At 45.1% G+C, this 21012-nt stretch overlaps 1 protein-coding gene across 1 annotated transcript in view; it reads right to left on the minus strand.

Annotated features, from left to right (window-relative positions):
- Positions 1–14078, minus strand: part of LOC134357481 (leptin receptor overlapping transcript-like 1) — a 76805-nt gene extending 62727 nt beyond the window's left edge. The window contains exons 1-2 of the mRNA XM_063069101.1: positions 13832–14078; positions 13364–13439 (exon numbers count right to left, since the gene is read on the minus strand). Of these exons, the coding sequence (XP_062925171.1) occupies positions 13364–13439; positions 13832–13847 (92 nt within the window). The 5' untranslated portion in view covers positions 13848–14078. The remainder of the gene's footprint in view (positions 1–13363; positions 13440–13831) is intronic.
- Positions 14079–21012: the final 6934 nt, after the last annotated feature.

Below are 21012 nucleotides of genomic sequence, written 5' to 3' on the forward strand. Positions count from 1 at the left end.
TCCTGTCCCATGATCCTCTCGTATCCCTTTTGCCTATCACCTGTCCAGCTCTTGGCTCCATCCCTCCCCCTCCTGCCTTCTCCTATCATTTTGGATCTCCCCCTCCCCCTCCAACTTTCAAATCCCTTACTCACTCTTCCTTCAGTTAGTCCTGACGAAGGGTCTCGGCTGAAACGTCGACTGCACCTCTTCCTAGAGATACTGCCTGGCCTGCTGCGTTCACCAGCAACTTTTATGTGTGTTGCTTGAATTTCCAGCATCTGCAGAATTCCTGTTGTTTACCAGCATAGGTTGCTCAGTAGGTCCGCAGTACTATACAAGTGTATAACGTGACCCCACAAGATTTATTTGATCTCTGCTGTATGATTCTCTCAGCTGATGAGGGGCAGAAATGGAAGGCAGAATTAGGATACCATACCTATCAGGAGTTACAGGCGGGAATCCATAATGAGAATGAACATACAGACCAGATTATTCAAGCCCTGGAGAGGGCTCTCCAACAACCTGTAAATATCACTAAAGTACTTGAATGCAAACCTAAGCCCGGAAAATCGGGACCAGACTATCGAGAGCGATTTGTGGCCTGCTACGGCACTTTCGCAGGAGACCAAGCCTCTAAAAATGGGAATTTGTTCCCCCAGTTTAATGCCCTGCTGCTCCAATGCTTACCAATCAAGTTTGCCAACATGATGAAAACAAATAATATGGATTGGCCTGACAATGATCGAAATAGAATGTGACGAGCTTTGACATATTACTGGGACCCGGCTTTCGAATCCCGATCAACCCCGAAGGGAACTAATATTAAAGGAGAACTAGACAATGGGGTGACCAGTTGGGGCACCCTTTGAGAGAAGGGTAGTGCAGTCTGATGTGACTAGAATGAACATTAAATTTTCCTGAATGCTATTGGTATCGCTTTGCTTTTGGAAAATGAAGTCGAAAACCTCAGTTTATTAAAGAAGAACGATGCATAGCAAAGCAAATATAGCTCCTCCTCAGTTAACAAAGGACACATTTGATGGCATCATTTCTGGTTTATATGCCACCCTCGTGCCTCTCGTTGTCATTCTGGAGACATGCAGCCCTTTCATCCCGTCTCTTCATCTCTTCTGCTGTTTGTTGTTTTCTCCTGGAGACGTGCATGCCTCTCCTCCTCTGTCTCTTCCTTTCTCATCCTTTTTTGTCCTGACTGTTTGATCCTGGAGTCATGCAGCCCTGGCCTCATCCGATTCTTGTTCTTTCCCTCTCCTTGCCGCTTCCAGACGACGTTTGGCGTCATTTCTTATGATTATGAAGACACATAGTCCTCTTTTATTGTCATTTAGTAATGTATGCATTAAGAAATGATACATTATTTCCTCCGGTGTGATATCACAAAACTGGCAGACCACAGTACGTGTGCTTGCAACACTGGGTGTCCAACAGAGTGATCAGCAGCACTGGGGCTCCACAGGGGACTGTCTTGTCTCCCTTTCTCTTCACCATTTACACCTCCGACTTCAACTACTGCACAGTCTTGTCATCTTCAGAAGTTTTCGGATGACTCTGCCAAAGTTGGATGCATCAGCAAGGGAGATGAGGCTGAGTACAGGGCTACGGTAGGAAACTTTGTCACATGGTGTGAGCAGAATTATCTGCAGCTTGACGTGAAAAAGACTAAGGAGCTGGAGGTAGACCTGAGGAGAGTTAAGGTACCGGTGACCCCTGTTTCCATCCAGGGGGTCAGTGTGGACATGGTGGAGGATTACAAATACCTAGGGATACGAATTTACAATAAACTGGACTGGTCAAAGAACACTGAGGCTGTCTACAAGAAGGGTCAGAGCTGTCTCTATTTCCTGAGGAGACTGAGGTCCTTTAACATCTGCCAGACGATGTTGAGAATATTCTATGAGTCTGTAATGGCCACTGCTATCATGTTTGCTGTTGTGTGCTGGGGCAGTAGGCTGAGGGTGGCAGACACCAACAGAATCAACAAACTCATTCATAAGGCCAGTGATGTTGTGGGGATGGAACTGGACCCTCTCATGGTGGTGTCTGAAAAGAGGATGCTGTCTAAGTTGCATGCCATCTTGGTCAATGTCTCCCATCCACTACATAATGTACTGGGTGGGCACAGCAGTACATTCAGCCAGAGGCTCATTCCACCGAGATGCAGCACTGAGCGCCATAGGAAGTCATTCCTGCCTGTGGCCATCAAACTTTACAACTCCTCCCTTGGAGGGTCAGACATCCTGAGCCAATAGGCTGGTCCTGGAATTATTTCATAATTTATTGGCGTAATTTACATATTACTATTTAACTATTTATGGTTCTATTACTATTTAATATTTATGGAGCAACTGTAACGAAAACCAATTTCCCCCGGGATCAATAAAGTATGACTATGACTATGACTAAAACACAGTAAAACCATGACTGAAAAAATTGACAAAACCACATAATTATAACATATAGCTACAAACAGTGTAACAATACCATAACTTGATAATGAGGTCCGTGAGCACAGTAAAAGTTCAAAGTTTCTCAAATGACCCACATCTCACGCAGACGGGAGAAGGAAGAAAAATTCTCCCTGCCATGCCGACCACAATCCGACTCTGAGTCATCCGAAACCTTCGAGCTCTGATCAGCTCTCCGACACTGAGTACTGAGCACCAACTCTGTCCGAACGACTCGACTTCCTTCTCGGTCGCCAAAAGCAGGCAAGGCCGGGAATTTTGAGGCCTACCCTCCAAAAGATTCACGACCGCACAGTAACGACAGCAGCGAACGGGCATTTCAGAAATTTCTCTAGATGTTCCTCTGTGGTTTCACGTCCATTCTCCATCAAATCAGAATTGTCCACGGCCCCTATTTAACGGATACAATATCATTTTCACCGGAGAGCTGCGCACGTGCTGCCATCTTCTCCTCCCGCCGACTAATGTCCCCGCTCCCTTTCCACATGGCATAATTATGCGGACCATTTTTACTCTAATGCTGGATAGAAGATACGAAGCACTAACACCAAAGGATGCTGATTATTCTTGATGATGTTGTTGATGCTCTCCTAAATGGACGTGATATAGTCACTGCTGTCTTTTGACTGCAGCAAAGGGTTTTATGGGTGTCTCGAAGTACCTCATTACAATAATTATCTCTTATTGATGGGTGGCAGTTAGATCTGTCCCAATCCTGCACATACTGATGGTGATTAGCAGAATGTGACCGTGTGAAATAGAGCTGCCCTGCCCTTTTGCTCCGGTAGGTGTCGCTGCTGAGGCTGGCCGTGCGCATGCGTCGGGATGTGGCGTCCCGATTTCCATGATGGCCAATCGGGTCTCGGGTGAAAGCCAGCCTGTTGATTTTTGGCGAATGAGCAATTTCATACAAATATATAACCCTGAACTTTGCCTGTATTCTGTGTTAGCGCATTTTAATTTGATTTAGCCAGAAAAAGTGCCGCTGTAATGCACCGTTTGCGCTAATTGGCAGTCACAAACAGACAGACAGAGCATGAGAGTTTTAGTAGTATATAGATATGTTCAGCAGGAAGGACACGAGTGGGCTGTATCTGGGGATCAGAAATGGGAACCGAAGCACGGAACACATGTATTCACGTCCCCAGCCACTGCAGGTGGAATTCCAAGGGGACCCAGTGTGAGGTTTCATTTACAGCCACCACCAGTCTGGGGTGTAATCTAGCAGGGAGAGACTTGCTCTGTCCGTTGGAAGACGAGATTCTATGCACATTCAAGGGTATCACTCTGAGACCAGTGAACAACCGACGGCTTCCCCAGTTACCAACCCCCCAGTGGTGGGCACTTAATCTGGACTTCACTTCGTTTGAACCCCACTACCAGCTGTTGACCCCCATGTGACCCTGTTTTATGACCTTACGGGGTGCGCCACTGAGGAAAGCCAATATTATGCACCCCTCGAGGGACAGAAGTTCTCAGTCACAGTGATTGGAGAGGTTAAAGAAAAAGAGGGCAGTGTTCCAGATTTCCTTTGGCGACAGACAGGACTGGTGGTTTCCCATACCACCATTAGGGTTTGCCCTGGGTTCAAGCCAAAGAGCCTGGGTTCCTTGCCTACACCTTGAAGAAACAAGCCTCCAGCACCGAGGGAGACTGGCAAGATTTGGCCGCGGGCCAACTCCGATACTGGAAGGAGTCGAAGGTGAAGACGGGACATCTGGTAAGACATTCTTTTAATATTGACCAAACCCAAGACGTTGTACCACATCTCTGGGAAATTTCAGGCCATGAAGTCAGCCGCACCAACTCTCTCCCCCACCCTGTCCAGATCACCGTGAAAGAAGGACAGACTCTCCCATCCGTTCCGCAATAACCCCTCAAGCCTGAGGCAACGTTTTATGAGGATGGAAGCTCTTCTGTGGATCCAGCAGGGAAACAATGTTCTGGCTATGCGATAGTGATGGACAGTGAAGTAATTGAGCAGGCTTCTTTTGAAACAGCTGTCTCTGCTCAGAAGGCTGAGCTGTTTGCTCTGACTTGTGCCTGTATCCTAGCAACAGACTAAAGTGCGAACTTTTACACGGACTCCCGTTATGCATTTGGAGTTACGAGATTCCTGACTTCCTCTGGCCACCTCATTAGTAATGCTACCTTTGTAAACAATTCACTCACCGCTCTACAGCTACCTCGAGTTTTGGCTATTATTAAATGTGCAGCCCATACTGGGGAATCCAGTGAGGTTTCAAAGGGTAATGCTCGGGCTGATGCAGCAGCTAAACAGACAGCCTTGGACCCTACACTTTTAGTCCCCTCAGAGCCCAGCAACCTCTTATTAGACAAAACCTAAGGATCGGTATGCCAGACATGGGGGAAAATACGTAACTTCCAGGGAAATGCCCCTGAAGGAGAGCGCAAACTATGGTCCCAAATGGGTTGCCACCTTGAACTCAGACCAATTTATGGGTGACCCCTGCAGGACAGGTCTGTGTTCCTTCTGTGTTTTTACCTATCTTAATAGATTATGTACGTAATTGTACACAGCTAGACAAGGAGGGAATGGTTAATACATTGGTGGCACCCTGACTTGCAGCAGGCAGCTGAAAAATGAGCCGAAGCATGTTTAACTTGTAAAAAAAATGAATGCCGGAAAGGGGATGCCTCATGTTTCCAGAACTAACCCCTTGCCTGGTGAACCTTTTTCTTGTTTATAACTTGATTTTATAGAACTACCTAGAGTACATTGTTACAAGTATTGCTTAGTGATAGTAGATGTATTTAGCAGATGGACTGAAGCTGATCCTACAACTAATAATACCGCTATGACTGTTGTGAAAATATTGCTAAAAGAAATAATTCCTCGCTATGGACTTCCAGAAATGATAAGCTCGAACAAGGGGCCACATTTTGTTGCCAAAATAAATGAGGAAGTCTGTAAAGAACTTGCTATAAAACAGCAGTTCCACTGCACCCATCATCCGAAAGCAGCCAGCATAGTGGAATGAGCCAATGGTACTTTGAAAGATAAGCTGGCCAAACTTACACAAGAAACTGGACTGACCTGGTTGAAGGTTTTACCCTTAGCCCTATTCCATATGAGAATCACGCCATCAAGTAAGGCAGGGTTATCACCTGCAGAAATTATCTACAGGAAGCCTTTGAGAACCCCATGGGGACCCCAACCTTGTCTACCTCTCCTCCCTGAGAGCTTACCTGCAAAATTAGATATGCATACCTTGGGGGAGGAAACGGGAAAATAATTATGTAAGCTAACCAAAACTCTCCAAAGCTTGCATTCACAAGTACGACAGGTCTACCAAGAGGATGAAACCCAGTGTAGAGGTGACTACTCCATGACTGAGCCTGGAGATTTTGTCCTGATTAAAAACTGGGATCAGAAGAAGTTGGAACCGAGGTGGAAAGGACCACACCAAGTGCTACTGACAACACCCACAGCGGTGAAGGTGGAAGGGCAGCTCCGCTGGATACATCAAACGGACTGTAAACGTGTGGAGGAAGAAACCAATAAGGACTAAGCAGAAGAAGATGTATTGGTTGATATAGACGGGGGGGGGGGTGCTATTGTGGTATCAGGAGGCCCCCAAGTAAATACCTTTTTATCCCTGTGCCATACCTATACTCAGCAGGTAGAACGAGGGGCATGTTGGGTATGTGCTGAAATCCCACAGCACGGTAAAACCACGATCCCTATGTCAGTGGTCCCCCCCTACCTTGGATGAACGAACATCCCTTACACAGTTCTACGAAAGGAGGACTGGGAGCGCAGTGAATTGTATGGAACCCATCAACGAACAAACTGTTCTCCCTGCTGCTTTAATGGGTGGTACCTCTGATCCCCTCCCCAAGATCCATCCAAATTGTGGCCCGGGATTAGTATAGTGCCCCCTCCTGGACCCATCAAGACCTGATGTTATTATAATGATAATTCCAATGCCCCATACCAGCTAGGAAACAGCACTTGTATGCAGTACGCAGATACCTGCAATCCCCTGCAACCTGTCAATGGAACCCATTGGGTATGTGGAAATTGAGCCTGGTCACCAGGGGAGAAGCCGGATCCTAGTGGGATAGGAAGGACAGGAACTCTGAAGCAGGACAAGGGGTGGAGTGGATGTTGTTATATCTGGTGCCCCATTTGAGAGTTATGGATCATCCTAAGGAACACCCCCACTGGAATAGGCAATGAAGGGGTATAACAGAATCTGAGAGATTTTGGATGAACGTCTTCCCCTCCTATGGGACAGCTAGAAATTCCAGGGAGGTAATTAACTTAGCAGCAGCCCTAGGAGAGTTAGCCGACAATACGGCCGGGGCACTAACTGATACTCAAGCACAGGTGACTGAAATATCCACCGGAATGATTGCAATCCGGCAAACAGTCCAACAGAACCGGATGGCCCTGGCCCTTTAATATATTCGAGGACTTCTGGGGGGAGGGGGGGTGTTTTTGCATTTTAGAAGTCTGATTGTAATAATTTTAATTATTATCTGTAGCCTACAATGCCTTTGGCCATAACTTGTATCATGTTGTAGAAACGACAATCTGTTGTGAAAGGTTATCATGTAATGATAAAAAGGAGGGAAATGATGAAGTTTAAGGTTGTTGGGGAGGTACGGAATGATTTTTAGAGCTTTGCACTTTGTCAGCACTTGTGTAATACCTGCCCCGCATGACTGCCTGATTGATTTATACCCGCCCTGTGTGACTGCCTAATTGATTTATACCCACCCCGCGTGACTGCCTAATTGACAAAGATAGCTGACTTCTGCATAACTGTCAAACCACAAAGATTTGCACATGTTCTGTAATGATTAACAACTCTTTGCACGGGATAAAAGCCAATGCTGTACTAATTCAGTTAGAAATTTGACATGAGCCAACAGTAGGGAGAAGAAATCTGTCCCACTGGTATTTGGCCTCGAACTTCTCGCCAGCTGAGTTCGAACAAATAAACTGGTGAAAAGGATAAAGTAGGGAACTGTTGTGGTGTGGTTATTGGTCCGCGAATTTAAGTTTACACTTGCCCTCTGCCTTCCCACTTTATTCTGATCACATCCCCACTACTCTTTCAGTTCAGATTGAGGGTCTTGACCCAAATCATCGTCTGTGATTCCCCTCTAAAGCAGAGGTTCCCAAATGGGGTCCATGACTCCTCGGTTAATGATAAAAGTCCACAGCATGAAAAAAATTTGGGAACCCATAGTCTACAGAATCTGAGCATTTTCAGGACCTACTGTGCTGATAAGCACAACCATTGTGACCCAAATCTGTACTACCCTTTACAAGGTGTTGCCCAAAGCGGTACTAAGTGCATATGCAAAACAGAGTTCTGTGAAAGAGAGATAGTATAAGGTTTCAAAGCAATCAGGTGAAATATCATCCAGAGCAGTCCTCAGTGTAATGATCTACAGTGGGACAGCTGGAGCTGAGATTAATCCGAGCTGTTGGTTCACCTGAGAGCATTGGTGTGCAATCAAAATTCATGATGTGAGCAGTGCATTAATAATTTACTTTTCAACTTAAAAGGGTATCTGATAAATCAGTGACTTTTAGATTCGTTTTTCAGATACATAATGTTGTGAAAGTATAAACAGCCGAATATCTTGTCATGGGACAAGCTGCATTTAACTCCAGGTGAACTGTTGAGACTGGAGGTGGCAAGAACAGCTGAGATTTCCTTACCATGTAGTTTGATTGAGAAATAGATTCACACTGAATGACAGGACAAATGGTGTCAAGATCAAGGTGTCGGAGATGCGTTAATATTCAGCAAAGTGATGTGTCTTTAAACAGATGATTTTTACTATTCAGCAAAGTGATGTGTCTTTAAAGAGATGATTTTTACTATTCAGCTAAGTGATGTGTCTTTGAAGAGATGATTTTTACTAACACACCTGGGGTTAAATACATTAGGACTTTCTTCCCTGAAGCCCAAGAGATACAAGGAGTGATTGATAACTTTGTGGCTAAGGTAGAAGGAGTCAAGTTTAGAAAACCAAGCACATTTATTTTTCCTACATTTACACACTTAGTCCAGCGGTCGTGGAGCATACGGATCCCTTCTTTGTAGAAGTCAGCGTCTTGGACCTCCAAAAAGTGGTCCTCAGCTGGGGGGGGGGGATTGATAAGTTCATGGCCTACGGTAGAAGGAGATGAGTTATTAACTTCAAAATTTCTGTATTTTCACTCAAAGAGTTGAACTGCACATGCATGTAACGAGAGCTGTATAACTCATCTCCTTCTACCTTAGGTCATAAACTTATCAATCACCCCTTGATGTGGACCACCTGGAGGTCCAAGACGCTCTAGTTACATGCATGTGTTCAACTCTTTGAGTGATAATGCAGAAAGTTTGAATTTAATAACTTATCTCGTTCTACCTTAGGCCACAAACTTATTAATCACCCCTGCTGTGGACCACTTCTACAAAGAAGGGATCCATATGCTCCACAACCGCTGGACTAAGTGTGCACATGTAGAAGGGGACTATGTGGAAAACTAAATATGCTAGGTTTTCTAAAATAGACTCCTTCTACCTTACAGCATGAACTTATCAATCACCCCTCGTAAAGTCCTAATGACGGAAGAATTGATAAAGGTATACAAGATGATGAGTATATTCATGATAAATCAAGCAGTCTTTAACCACCGAGGTAGGGTGAGACCAGAACAAGAGGTCGTAAGTTAAGGGTGAAAGGTGAAATATTTAAGGGAAACCTGAGAGGAACTCCTTCGCTCAGAGGGTGGTGTGCGTATGGAACGAGTTGCCAGCAGAAATGGTGGATGTGGGTTTGATTGCAACATTGACGAATAGTTTAGATTAGTACATGGATGGGAGGGCATAGAACACAACATTACATAGGCTCTTCGTTTCACAGTGTTGTGCTGATCTTTTAATCTACTCTAAGATATACTAAATCCTTCCCATCTACATAGCCCTTCATTTTTCTATCAACTCCCTATGTGCATAAGAGTTTCTTAAATGCCCCTGACATATCCGCCTCTACCCACCTCTGGGAGGGCGCCCAACACACTTACTACATCCTCTGCCTTCTGTGAGCAACCAATTCTGAATCCACATAGCTATATTTCCCTGGATTCCATACCTCCTGACCTTCTGAATAAGTCTATCAGGGATCCTGATCAAACACCTTACTAAAATCTATATACAGTACACCACATCCACTGCTCTACCTTCAATGTGTTTTGTTACATCCTCAAAGCATTTAATCAGGCTCCTGATTAGATCAGGTAGACCACAGTACGTGTGCTCGCAACACTGTGTGTCCGACAGAGTGATCAGCAGCACTGGGGCTGCACAGGGGACTGTCTTGTCTCCTTTTCTCTTCACCATTTACACCTCAGACTTCAACTACTGCACAGAGTCTTGTCATCTTCAGAAGTTTTCGGATGGCTCTGCCAAAGTTGGATGCATCAGCAAGGGAGATGAGGCCGAGTACAGGGCTACGGTAGGAAACTTTGTCACATGGTGTGAGCAGAATTATCTGCAGCTTAATGTGAAAAAGACTAAGGAGCTGGTGGTAGACCTGAGGAGAGCTAAGGTACCGGTGACCCTTGTTTCCATCCAGGGGGTCAGTGTGGACATGTGGAGGATTACAAGTACCTGGGGATACGAATTTACAATAAACTGGACTGGTCAAAGAACACTGAGGCTGTCTACAAGAAGGGACAAAGCTGTCTCTATTTCCTGAGGAGACTGAGGTCCTTTACCATCTGCTGGACGATGCTGAGGATGTTCTACGAGTCTGTGGTGGCCAGTGCTATCATGTTTGCTGTTGTGTGCTGGGGCAGCAGGCTGAGGGTAGCAGACACCAACAGAATCAACAAACTCATTCGTAAGGCCAGTGATGTTGTGGGGATGGAACTGGACTCTCTCACGGTGGTGTCTGAAAAGAGGATGCTGTCTAAGTTGCATGCCATCTTGGTCAATGCCTTCCATCCACTACAGAATGTACTGGGTGGGCACGGGAGTACATTCAGCCAGAGATTCATTCCACCGAGATGCAACACAGAGCGTCATAGGAAGTCATTCCTGCCTGTGGCCATCAAACTTTACAACTCCTCCCTTGGAGGATCAGACACCCTGAGCTGGTCCTGGACTTATTTCATAATTTACTGGCATAATTTACATATTACTATTTAACTATTTATGGTTCTATTACTATTTATTATTTATGGTGAAACTATAATGAAAACCAATTACCCCCGAGATCAATAAAGTATGACTATGACTATGAGGCATTACCTGCCCTTCAAAGCCATGATGAGTATCCCTAATCAGACTGTGTTTCTCTAAATGTTCATAAATCCTGCCTCAAAGAATCTTCTCCATTAGTTTGCCCACCACTGATGTAAGTCTCTCTGGTCTAATTCCCAGGGCTATCCCTAGTCCCTGTCTTGATCAAAGGAGTAACACTTGCCACATCTGGTGCTACTTCTGTGGCCAGTGACGATGCAGAGATCATTGCCAAAGGCACAGCAATCTCTTCTCTTGCTTTCCATAGTAACCATGGCATGTATCCCATCTGAACCCAGGGAAATATCAATCCTAACGTTTTTAAAAGTTCCAGCACAGCCTCTTTCTTAACATTGTCACATTCTAGCGTATCAACCTGTTTTATGTTGTCTTCACAGATGTTAAGGTCCTCTAACTGGGGAATAGTGAAGCAATGTATTCATTATGAACTTTCTCTGTGATCTAGGGGACCAGAGGGTATGGAGGGCTATGATCCAGTTGCTGGTTGATGGGACCAGACAAAGTAACAGCTTGGCACATCCGAGATAGGCTGAAGGGTCTATTCCTGTGCTGTAATGCTCTATGACTTTATGCTGCCTTCTTCCTTACTGCCATTATGCCTCTGGCATTTAGAGCAACAATGAAGGTCCTCCACCTCGGGCAGTGCTCAGGGCTTCCGTCATCATGTCAGTAGCCTCCTATCCATTTGATCTACTGTCAGCCATGCAGGTCCCGGGTGGAGTCACACTCAGATGTAGAGGAATTCTTCATTGCTCTTTCAGTATCAATTTTGTTTTACCAGTTAGGGTTGTTAGCCCTGAGCTGAACCCCCGAACCTGGAGGACCAGTGGACCAATGTTAGTCTGGCCTGTAACCTTTGACCTGTTTGCCATCGATGATACTACCAAGAGCCAAAGCCAAAGCTCTGACTCCAGCCAACTTAGCTCTCCAGGTCATTGAGGCACACAAGCCTCCAAACCCAACAACAACGCTGTGGTCTTCTTAGAGGCTTTGCTGCCTGATCTATTGAGTCTGTCCAGCAGTTCGTGTTTTTACCCCAGATTCCATCATTTCCAGTCTCATGTATCTCAATATTAAACTAAGGTTGCAGCCCATTTCCCCTGATGCTAGTCCTTATGGTGGCACTAGTGACTGCTATGTCCCCCGTGCCAGTCAACTTACGATGATCCTAGCCAGATGCCACAGTCTCCAATTGGATGCCCTACATACAATTCCCTTTGGAGCTGTTTCTGACTGAGGTGTAGTTTTCTTATTTCATAAACTGGAACCTAAAACAAATTAAACACGCCATGGTGCAGTTCCACTTACCCATTCTAGTTATGGATTAAAATTCAACCTGCTGTTTCCTGTGGCCCTACTGCCCATTCAATGATCTGTTTCCCTCATCGTTTATGCTAGCTCAGTCCTGTGCCTCTTCAGTTTTTCCTCTCAGATTCCATCATTTGGTGGAAACAAGTTCATGTCACTGATATCTTGAATTGGTCTGCAGGTTGCCAGGAAAGCCAAATTGGCTTTCTCAGCTGAGTTCTATCCTTTTTCCTGAGTGCTACTGAGTGATAGCCAGAGGACTGCTGACAATGGCTTCTCTTCCTGCCCCAGTAACCAGAAGTCCCCAAAAGATCTACCACTGGGCTCCATCCTGACATGGTTCATATTTTATTTGAACTGACATCTTTTTTAAAAATTTTAAATCCTTTCCCAATCTGGCAGCTTTCCATTTGTTCAGGCTTAATGGTATCAACTCAAATCCCCAAACTATTCTATCGGTTTTTTTTGCATTTAGTCTGCACTCTATGTTGACTGAAGTCCAGCTGGGAATTACCTCTAAACTCAGAGGTTTGTTTCTGTTTCCAGTATCCAGTTGGGTACATCTGAGGGGAACAGGACATGCACGGTCACTGCAGGATATATCACTGCTCCACAGGCAGCACCCTCCCACAGCCCTACTTTCAACGATCCTCTCAGCCCTTTTACACAACAAGTCTATACCATGCCTACCAATAAGTACTATCATTTCAAAACGGCCACAGGGAACAGGGAATGCAGCAACTTATCTCACTTAGTCCCTGTGATTTCTTCCAGTCCCCTCCCACCCGAACTAGTGTTGTAACTCAATTACACTCCACACCATCACAGCAATCAAACAAAAATAAGGGATCCTGCCAGGTAAACAGGCAAAAAATACAGATACTAGGGATCATCAGGCATTCCTAACAGCTGTCTCAAATCACTACGTGAGCATTCAGCAAAAATTCACACTACAAACTAGGATTACGATAAATGATGCTGGAAGGCACAAAATTTATCAAAGGCCATGGGAAGAGAATGAAAGTATGGTGTGGAGACAATTCTACTTCATATCTGTGCAGGTTTAAAGATCCAGATCATCTATTCCTGCTTCCAGTTTCTATGTGTCTATGAGGAGATGGGCACTAAGCACTGAATCAAGTGTTACCTAATAACCTAGATTTTTTTTAAACTCTGCAGTCGTGTTTCTATCTCCTACTTCAAGAATTTTATGAAAAATTATTTCAACTAAAAGTAGCCGAATGGACAAAACTCTCTTAAAATTAAGGCTTAAATGTGGTACTCATTGTTTACTTGTACTCCGGAAGGGCACATCCAAGCATCAGAAACATCAGTCCAATGGCTCCACCAAATGACAGGCTGATCAAAGCTGGAAGATGCAAAGTGACAAAATACAAATAAATAAACCACAGAAGCTAGCATGTATATTAGCAATAACCACCCACACTGACTACGATTCCTTTTGATCTACAAATGCTCATTCTAATCTACATGTGCAATTTCGACTATCTGTAAACGTTTTTTATATAGCTTCTAACAAACTAAGTTTATTCCCGAAATGACGGGGGCAAAAAGCAGGTTTAGATTCATTTCACGCCTGCAGATGGTGAACCTGGAGAATGCGGAGATGCAGGGCAGGGAAGCTGTGAGGCGTGAGGAGCGGACGGCCTGAGACGGGGTTGACATCACTCAGAGGAGGTAGTAACGAGATAGAAGGCTTCATTTTGTGTTTGCCTGGGTCATTAATCCCAATGCACTCACCTTTAATCCCTGCCATGGCCACAACAAATAAATTCCACTTCCAGGTTAGTGGTCACCCCTCGGTTGTTGCCCTCTTCAAGCCTCCGTCACATCCGAGCCCCGCCTCCTCGGGCGGTGACGTAGCCGAGTAGTCAGCCGATAGTTGCTCCGTTCTGCGAACGTGGGGGGAGGAGAAACTTCAGTATTGTAAAAGGCTTTTGTCCATTTTTGTTTACCACTTTGCTGGGCTGTAGCAGTGTAAAGTATTACTATTGCGTCTTCCCGTGTCTTTATAGACGATCCGACTGTAAAGTTAAGCGGGCCGACTCTAGAGCAGTGCAGCAACCGGTCCATCATGTCTGCCTGCATATGGTTCGTTTATGTCTGTCCTGTCCTATTCAATGTCTGTCTAAATTCCTCTTAACATTGCTGTTCTTTCTGATCCCTTCATCACTCAGCAACGCGTTTCGGGCACCTACCTCTGTCTAATTAAGAACTTGAATCACACATCCTTATGAAGCAGCAGAGAGTAGTAGACTCTGCCCGATATATATCACGGGCACATTTATCCCCCCCGTCTGGTAGCATCCACAGGAATGCACATTGAGTTTATTGTCATGCACAAGTACAGGTTGTGGACGGGTACAGTTAAAAACGTGCAGCAGCATTATGCAGAGTCCACAACATATTTAAAAATAAATTATACACGTTTACATTTAGAACTGAAAAGAAATACAGTAAGGTCCATTCTATTCAAAGTGGTTACATCGGTGTTGATAAACTGCAGTGATCAGGGTTTTGTCAGTTGGTCCAAGTACCAAATGGATGATGGGACGGAGCTGTGCTTGAACTTGGTGGTGTGGGACTGCAGGCTTCTGTACTTTCTGCCTAATGGTAGCAGTGAAAGGATTACCCCTTCAGGATACACTGCTTTCCACTTTCTCTGCACCAATCCCAACCTTACCATTAAACTTCAGACAAAGGGAGTGCTGTACACTGACCCCTACCTTGCTGAGGCCAGGTGACAACTCTCAGACACCTCCTCATACCTACACATCGGGAAGAATCCCACTCCAGACCATCAGAAAACTGTCTGCGACACCATCACTGGCCTCACTCACTGTTGAGAACTCCCAAACTCGTTGTTCTCTTACCCCACTTTGATCGCTTCTGCTTCCTACCCAAGACCCACAAACCAGACTGCCCAGGTAGGCCTATTGTCTCCACCTGCTCCTGCCCTACTGAACCCGTGTCCTCTTATTGTGGTTCCATTCTATCCCCCTTGACTCGGTCCCTACCCATCTACATCCGTGACATTTCTCATGTCCTCTACTCAGTAGCTTTCAATTCCCTGGTCCTGTCTGCCTCATCTTCACCACGGATGTTCAGTCCCCATACACTTTTATCTCCCATCAGAAAGGCCTCAAAGTTCTTTGCTTCTTTCTTCACAAAAGAACCGACCAATCTCCCTCCACCACCTTCCTCAGTCTGGCAGAACTTGTTTCCCTGAACAAAGTTTCCTTTGGTTCTTCCCACTTTCTCCAAACCAAGGGGTAGCCGTGGGCACTCACGTGGACCCAAGCTAGACCTGTCTCTTTGTTGGCTCTGTAGAACAATCTATGTTCAAACCCTTCCCTGGTTATACTCCCCACTCTTCCTCCACTACGTTGACAACTATATTAACACTATTTCATGTACCCATGCTGAGCCTGTCAACTTTATCAATTTCGCCTCTAACTTCCATCTTGCCCTTAAGTTCACTTGGTCTGTCTCCGACACCTTCCTGACCTTTTTTCAATCTCTCTGTCTCCATCTTTGGAGGTAAACTGTCAACCTACATCTTTTATAAACTTAATTATTCCCATAGTTATCTCCCTTCCCACCCTCCCTTCTGTAAAATGTTTTTCCCTTTTCTCAGTTCCTTCACCTCCACTGCAACTGTTCCAGGGACATGGCTTTCCATTCCGGGAGATCAGGGATGCCTTCCTTCTTCAGAGAATTGGGTTTATCTTCCTCCACTACTGACGCTGCCTCACCCGCATCTCCTCCATTTCCCGTATGTTCATATTCACTCCATCTTGTCCCAACACATTATCCTCTACAAATTCCACCACCATCTCAAAAGGGATCCTACCTTTACCTTCCCCCCAACTCCGCTTTCCACAGGGATCACTCCCTCCACGATTCGCTTGTGCATTCATCTCTCCCCACTAACCTCCCTCCCGGCATTTATCCCTGCAAGCAGCCTAAGTGCGGCACCTGCCCATTCACAGCCTCCCTCACCTCCATTCAGGGCCCCAAACAGTCCTTCCAGGTGAGGCAACGCTTCACCTGCAAATCTGCTGGTGTCATCTATTGGTCCCGATGCAGTCTCTTCTATATTGGTGAGACCTGTTGTAAATTGAGGGACAGCCTCATCGAGCACCTCTACATCAGCTGGCACATGCAGGACTTCCCAGTGGCCAAAAATTTTAATTCCGATTTCCATTCCTGTTCTGGCATGTTGCTCCATGGTTTCCTCTTGTGCCACGATGAGACCACCCACAGAGTGAAGCAGCAACACCTTATATTCCGTCTGGTTACCCTCCAACATGATGGCATGCATATTGCTGTCTCCTGGTGAACAAATTTCTCCACCCCCCCCCCCACCTTCCTCTGTTCTCCACTGACCTTTCACTTCTCACCTGCCTATTACTTCCTGGGTCTCCTCCTTTCCTTCATCCACTCTCCTCTTCTATCAGATTCTTACTTCTCCAGCCCTTGCTCTTTCCCACCCATCTGGCTTTATCTATCACCTTCCAGCAAGCTTCCTTCTCCTTCCCCTATCCTTTAATTCTGGCATTCCCCCTTCCTTTTCAGTCTTGGTGAAGAATCTTGGCTCGAAACGTCGACTCTTGACTCTTTTCCATAAATGCTGGCTGACTTCCAGCATTTTGTGTGTGTTGCATGACGTAAGGCTGATTTATACTTCTGCATAGTGTTACGTACCCGTAACTGGGTTGCCAAACCAGCAGAAATGGATCACTCAGTTGGAGTCTGGAGTACTAGAGCTAAGAAAGTTTTATTAAAGAAACAAGCAACACAGTAATCGAAAGGATAATAAATGCAACAGTTCAGCGATGATAAACACACATGTGCACAGAATTAAGATAACAGCATCAATCAAGCTCTATCGTTGTCTAGGGATAAATGACCAAATTTAAAAGTGACTCAAAGTTCAGTCCAGTTTAGTAGTTCAGTTCGCAGTAATCGTTGCCCTGGCGATGGACAACGTGGGGGGGAAGAGAGAGATAGAACAGGAACAACTGATCATTCAGACACGGCTTCACTCACAGACCGGCGAGATGGCTCACAAGCAGCTTTTGGGCGGGTCCTTGGTGATGTCACCTGAGGTCACCGACTGTGACCCCTCCTCCAGATGCGGTCGATCCTCTGCAGTGAACCCGGCACCCAGGCAAGGGCGGACACACACCGGGTTCCCGCTGATCGTACCTTTCCACCCTGGCCATTGTCTGGTACCTCTCACCGACTCGTGAGAAGCGTACCGCTTCCAGGGTCTCATTACCTCGGGTGGCGTGTGTGTCGCCTTGGCGAACCTGTCCCTTTTTATCCCCCTGCTGGGGTATCGCCTGTCCATCACTTAAAACAGTTCAAGGTTCAAAGGGGGGAGCCGCTCCAGACAGCTCTCTCTCCCCCGTCCCTTCAATACACATCTCCAGACGCTGCTCCATTGTTCCTTATCTCTCCTTCCCCTGAGGGCAGGTGGCAGACCAACTGCTGATGCCACTGATGCTAGCCCAGGCCAGCAAACATCTTAATTTTATGTGTATTCTCGTCACAATAGGGTCTACGTCATAGCCTACACAAGTGGCCTATGCCGTTGTGAGCACTTATACTTGTGCGTTGGTGTGTCTGCATCGCTCTGCAATTCACCGCCAAAACGCTAGCTGGTGGTGGGGTTTCTATGCCACTGTGTTGAGTTTCTTTGTGTACTTCAAACAATGGCAACTGAAACTGAGCGCATCACGTTGGATGTTACTTTTATTGAAATCACTGCAACGCAGAAAAGAGAGAAAATGTTGGAGGAGATGGTGTGTACGACCATTGTATGGATTAAGGCAAAAGGAGGGTGAATTTTCTGTGAGAGAGACATAGACGAGGAAATGCATTTCAAATATTTTCGAATGTCGGCAGATAGATTTGACGATTTGGTCCATTTTCCAACTCACGTTCAACTCACATTCTTCTTCACTCTTCTCTCTCAATTCGAAAATGGTGGAAATGCGATGCTACCAAGCCGACCAATCACAGTTGTTGCGGTCTGCGTCGCCGCAATGCATAGTTACATTTTTGGGGAGGTGCGCATCAGGCTACAGCATAGGGTATGCGACTACGCCGTACCTACAGCGTAGATTCGATGCAGAAGTATAAATTGGCCTTTAACTCAGATAACAAGGATGTTGCAGAAAAGGTATTACTCGGATACGAAGGGAGATCGCTTTTGAAAGTTTATTATAACATGATACGTATCATGGAGAGCTCAACCTCTTAAAGCAGAGTTCTGAGACAGCCTGAGTACACAGACTTTTCTCATTATATAGATATAGTGTATGTTATCAAAAGCTTCCAAGCATGTTTGTGAAATACAGCATGCAAGCTGATAACTCCTTTGCTCAATAATCATGTCTTAGCACAGTACAGAAAAAGGTGTAATTAGGTTATTTCCTTATCTATTCGAGGGCTACTTCTGCCTGCAGCCTTGAAGCAAGAACAATTACACAGTACAACTAAAGAAGAAACAGAACGTCAGGTGATTATGCTTTGATTACTCCTCAAGCTAGTTAGTCATTCAGCAGTCCTCCAGGAGCAGTTTAAGGCTGCTGTAAAAAAACTCTTTAACCCCTTAGTATCTAGCAACAAAACTTCTTCCACAGAGGATCCTTGATATGGACGTTGCCTTTTTGAGACAAACTCTTCTATTGATGCTACTGACAGTGGTGAGGGAAGTGCCAATAACATATTGGGCAGGGTCCACAACTCTGCTGCTTTTTACGTTCCTGCACATTTGAATTACCACACTAGATCATGAGGTAACTGGTTAGATGGATCAAGAACAGCCTCCCTCAAATAAGTTTCTGAAGGTTCTCAGTCATCCAGGTCATTGTATATCAAGCAGTAGTTAATCAAGGCAACTGGGCTTGCTGTGTTGTCAGGAAGCTGCTTCATCACTCATCTGAGAGGCTTCTTGAATTTTTGATCCATGGTGCATAGTTTTCTGTCTTATGAACTCTGTGAGTGGTTTAAAGGTATAGCAATCACATGAGGGTCATTAAGAGTCATAGAGGTAATTAGAGGGTGCCCACCAACATTACTGCTAAAGACAAGGACTCCAAGTATTTGAGAGAAGCTTTGAAAGCTTGAGGCTACCCTGACTGAATTGAATTGACTTTATTTCTTACATCCTTCACATACATGAGGAGTAAAAATCTTTATGTTACATCTCTGTCTAAATGTGCAATGGGCGATTTATGGTTATTTATAATAAATATAAGGTCAGCTGGTGGCATAGTGGCATCAGTGCTGGACTTCGGGGTGAGAGGACCTGAGTTTGAATCTGGCCGGCTCCCTTGCATGCTCTCCATCTGTGCCTGGGTTGAGTGTTGAGCTAACAACTCGACCTCGTTAAAAAAAACCTGGAGAGGGATGTGCTTTGCCGGGTTTCAGATGCCCAAGACATGCCGTACAATAAGCATACCAAAAAAATCGGTGCAAAAAAGCTTTTCATGTTAAGGGCGCGCGCACACACACACAGACACACACACACAAAATGTAACATAGAATACACTCAAATCAGCTTGAGTTAATCAGTGTGATAGTCTGGTGGAAAAAGCTGTCTTGGAGCCTGTTGGTCCTGGCTTTCATGCTGCGGTACCGTTTCCCGGATAGTAGCAGCTAGAATAGATTGTGATTGGGATGACTCGGGTCCCCAATTATCCTATGGGCCCTTTTTACATACCTGTCTTTGTAAATGACTGATAGCAACTCTATGACTGATCACTTCACACTAAACTTGATGTTTTTGTTCTAATTGTGTTGTTTCTTGTAAAAATTATGCTTATGTTTTTCTTGTGAATGCTGCTTATATGATGCTACGTGTCTGTGGTGCTGGTGTAAAGAAGTTTTCATTGCATCTCTGTGTGTATACATACATTGACATTTCCACCTGGGCAGAAAGGCTATCTCCCTAATCTCTGCTTTTCACAGTTTTATGTACTTCAACCTCTAACCTTCTCAGAAAACAAACCAAGTTTGGCTAACCTGCCCATATAACTAATGAACTCCCATCTAGGCAATATCCCGGTGTGCCTCGCTAAAGCCTCCATATTCTTCCTACAGTGGTACCTCAGACTGTAGAGCAATGCTGCAACGTCTTCCTGACTGTTATACTCAATACCCCAAGCATGTTTTACCAGCTTCTTTACCACCCACTGCCCTGTCTACTAGTGTTACTACTTTCATGGAGCTATGGGTGTGCACCTGAATATTCTCCTGTTTCTCATTGACCCTAACAATTCTGCTGTTTGCAGTGTACTTTTCCTTTTGCATTGAAAGCAATTCCAGTTAAAGTAACAGATATCTATAAAATGTAGAATAATGGTACAAACCTTCAAATGTTCTAAGAAATTTGGGCAGAATTGTTGGGTGAATTACACCTTAGTTTACCCACCCGGCCATCTGAACTTCTTCCACTTTTATTTAGCAATGTACCAGCTATCTCCCCTACCCACCCATCAATATTCCTATTTATGCTGGCTATCTCCCTCTCCACCAGCAGAGTTGCTCCAGATCCAGCAGCTGCAACCTCCTGTCTTTTCACCTTTCTTTATTCTCACACAAAATAATCCTTCTCTATTGTTCGTATAGAAACCAGAAAAATCTCCCTGCAGCACCTTTACTGTTCTCTTCCATCAAAATCTACTCCAGCTAACCTTTCATCTTTGCTGATTTGTACCACCATCTTAAGCCATCATATTCTGTCCTCTGTGAGATTGATTCCTGTAATTACCCCCCATTCCATTGCTACCCTTCCAAGTTTGTCATGTAGCGTGATTTCTTTCATCTCAATGACATTCCAATTAAGATGGCACCAAGCTGCCATGTTTGTCTAGGTTGTGGCTCAGGCCTAGTTTTTTTAGGTTTGT

Source organism: Mobula hypostoma, chromosome 16 (assembly GCF_963921235.1).
Source record: "Mobula hypostoma chromosome 16, sMobHyp1.1, whole genome shotgun sequence".
Classification (NCBI taxonomy): domain Eukaryota; kingdom Metazoa; phylum Chordata; class Chondrichthyes; order Myliobatiformes; family Myliobatidae; genus Mobula; species Mobula hypostoma.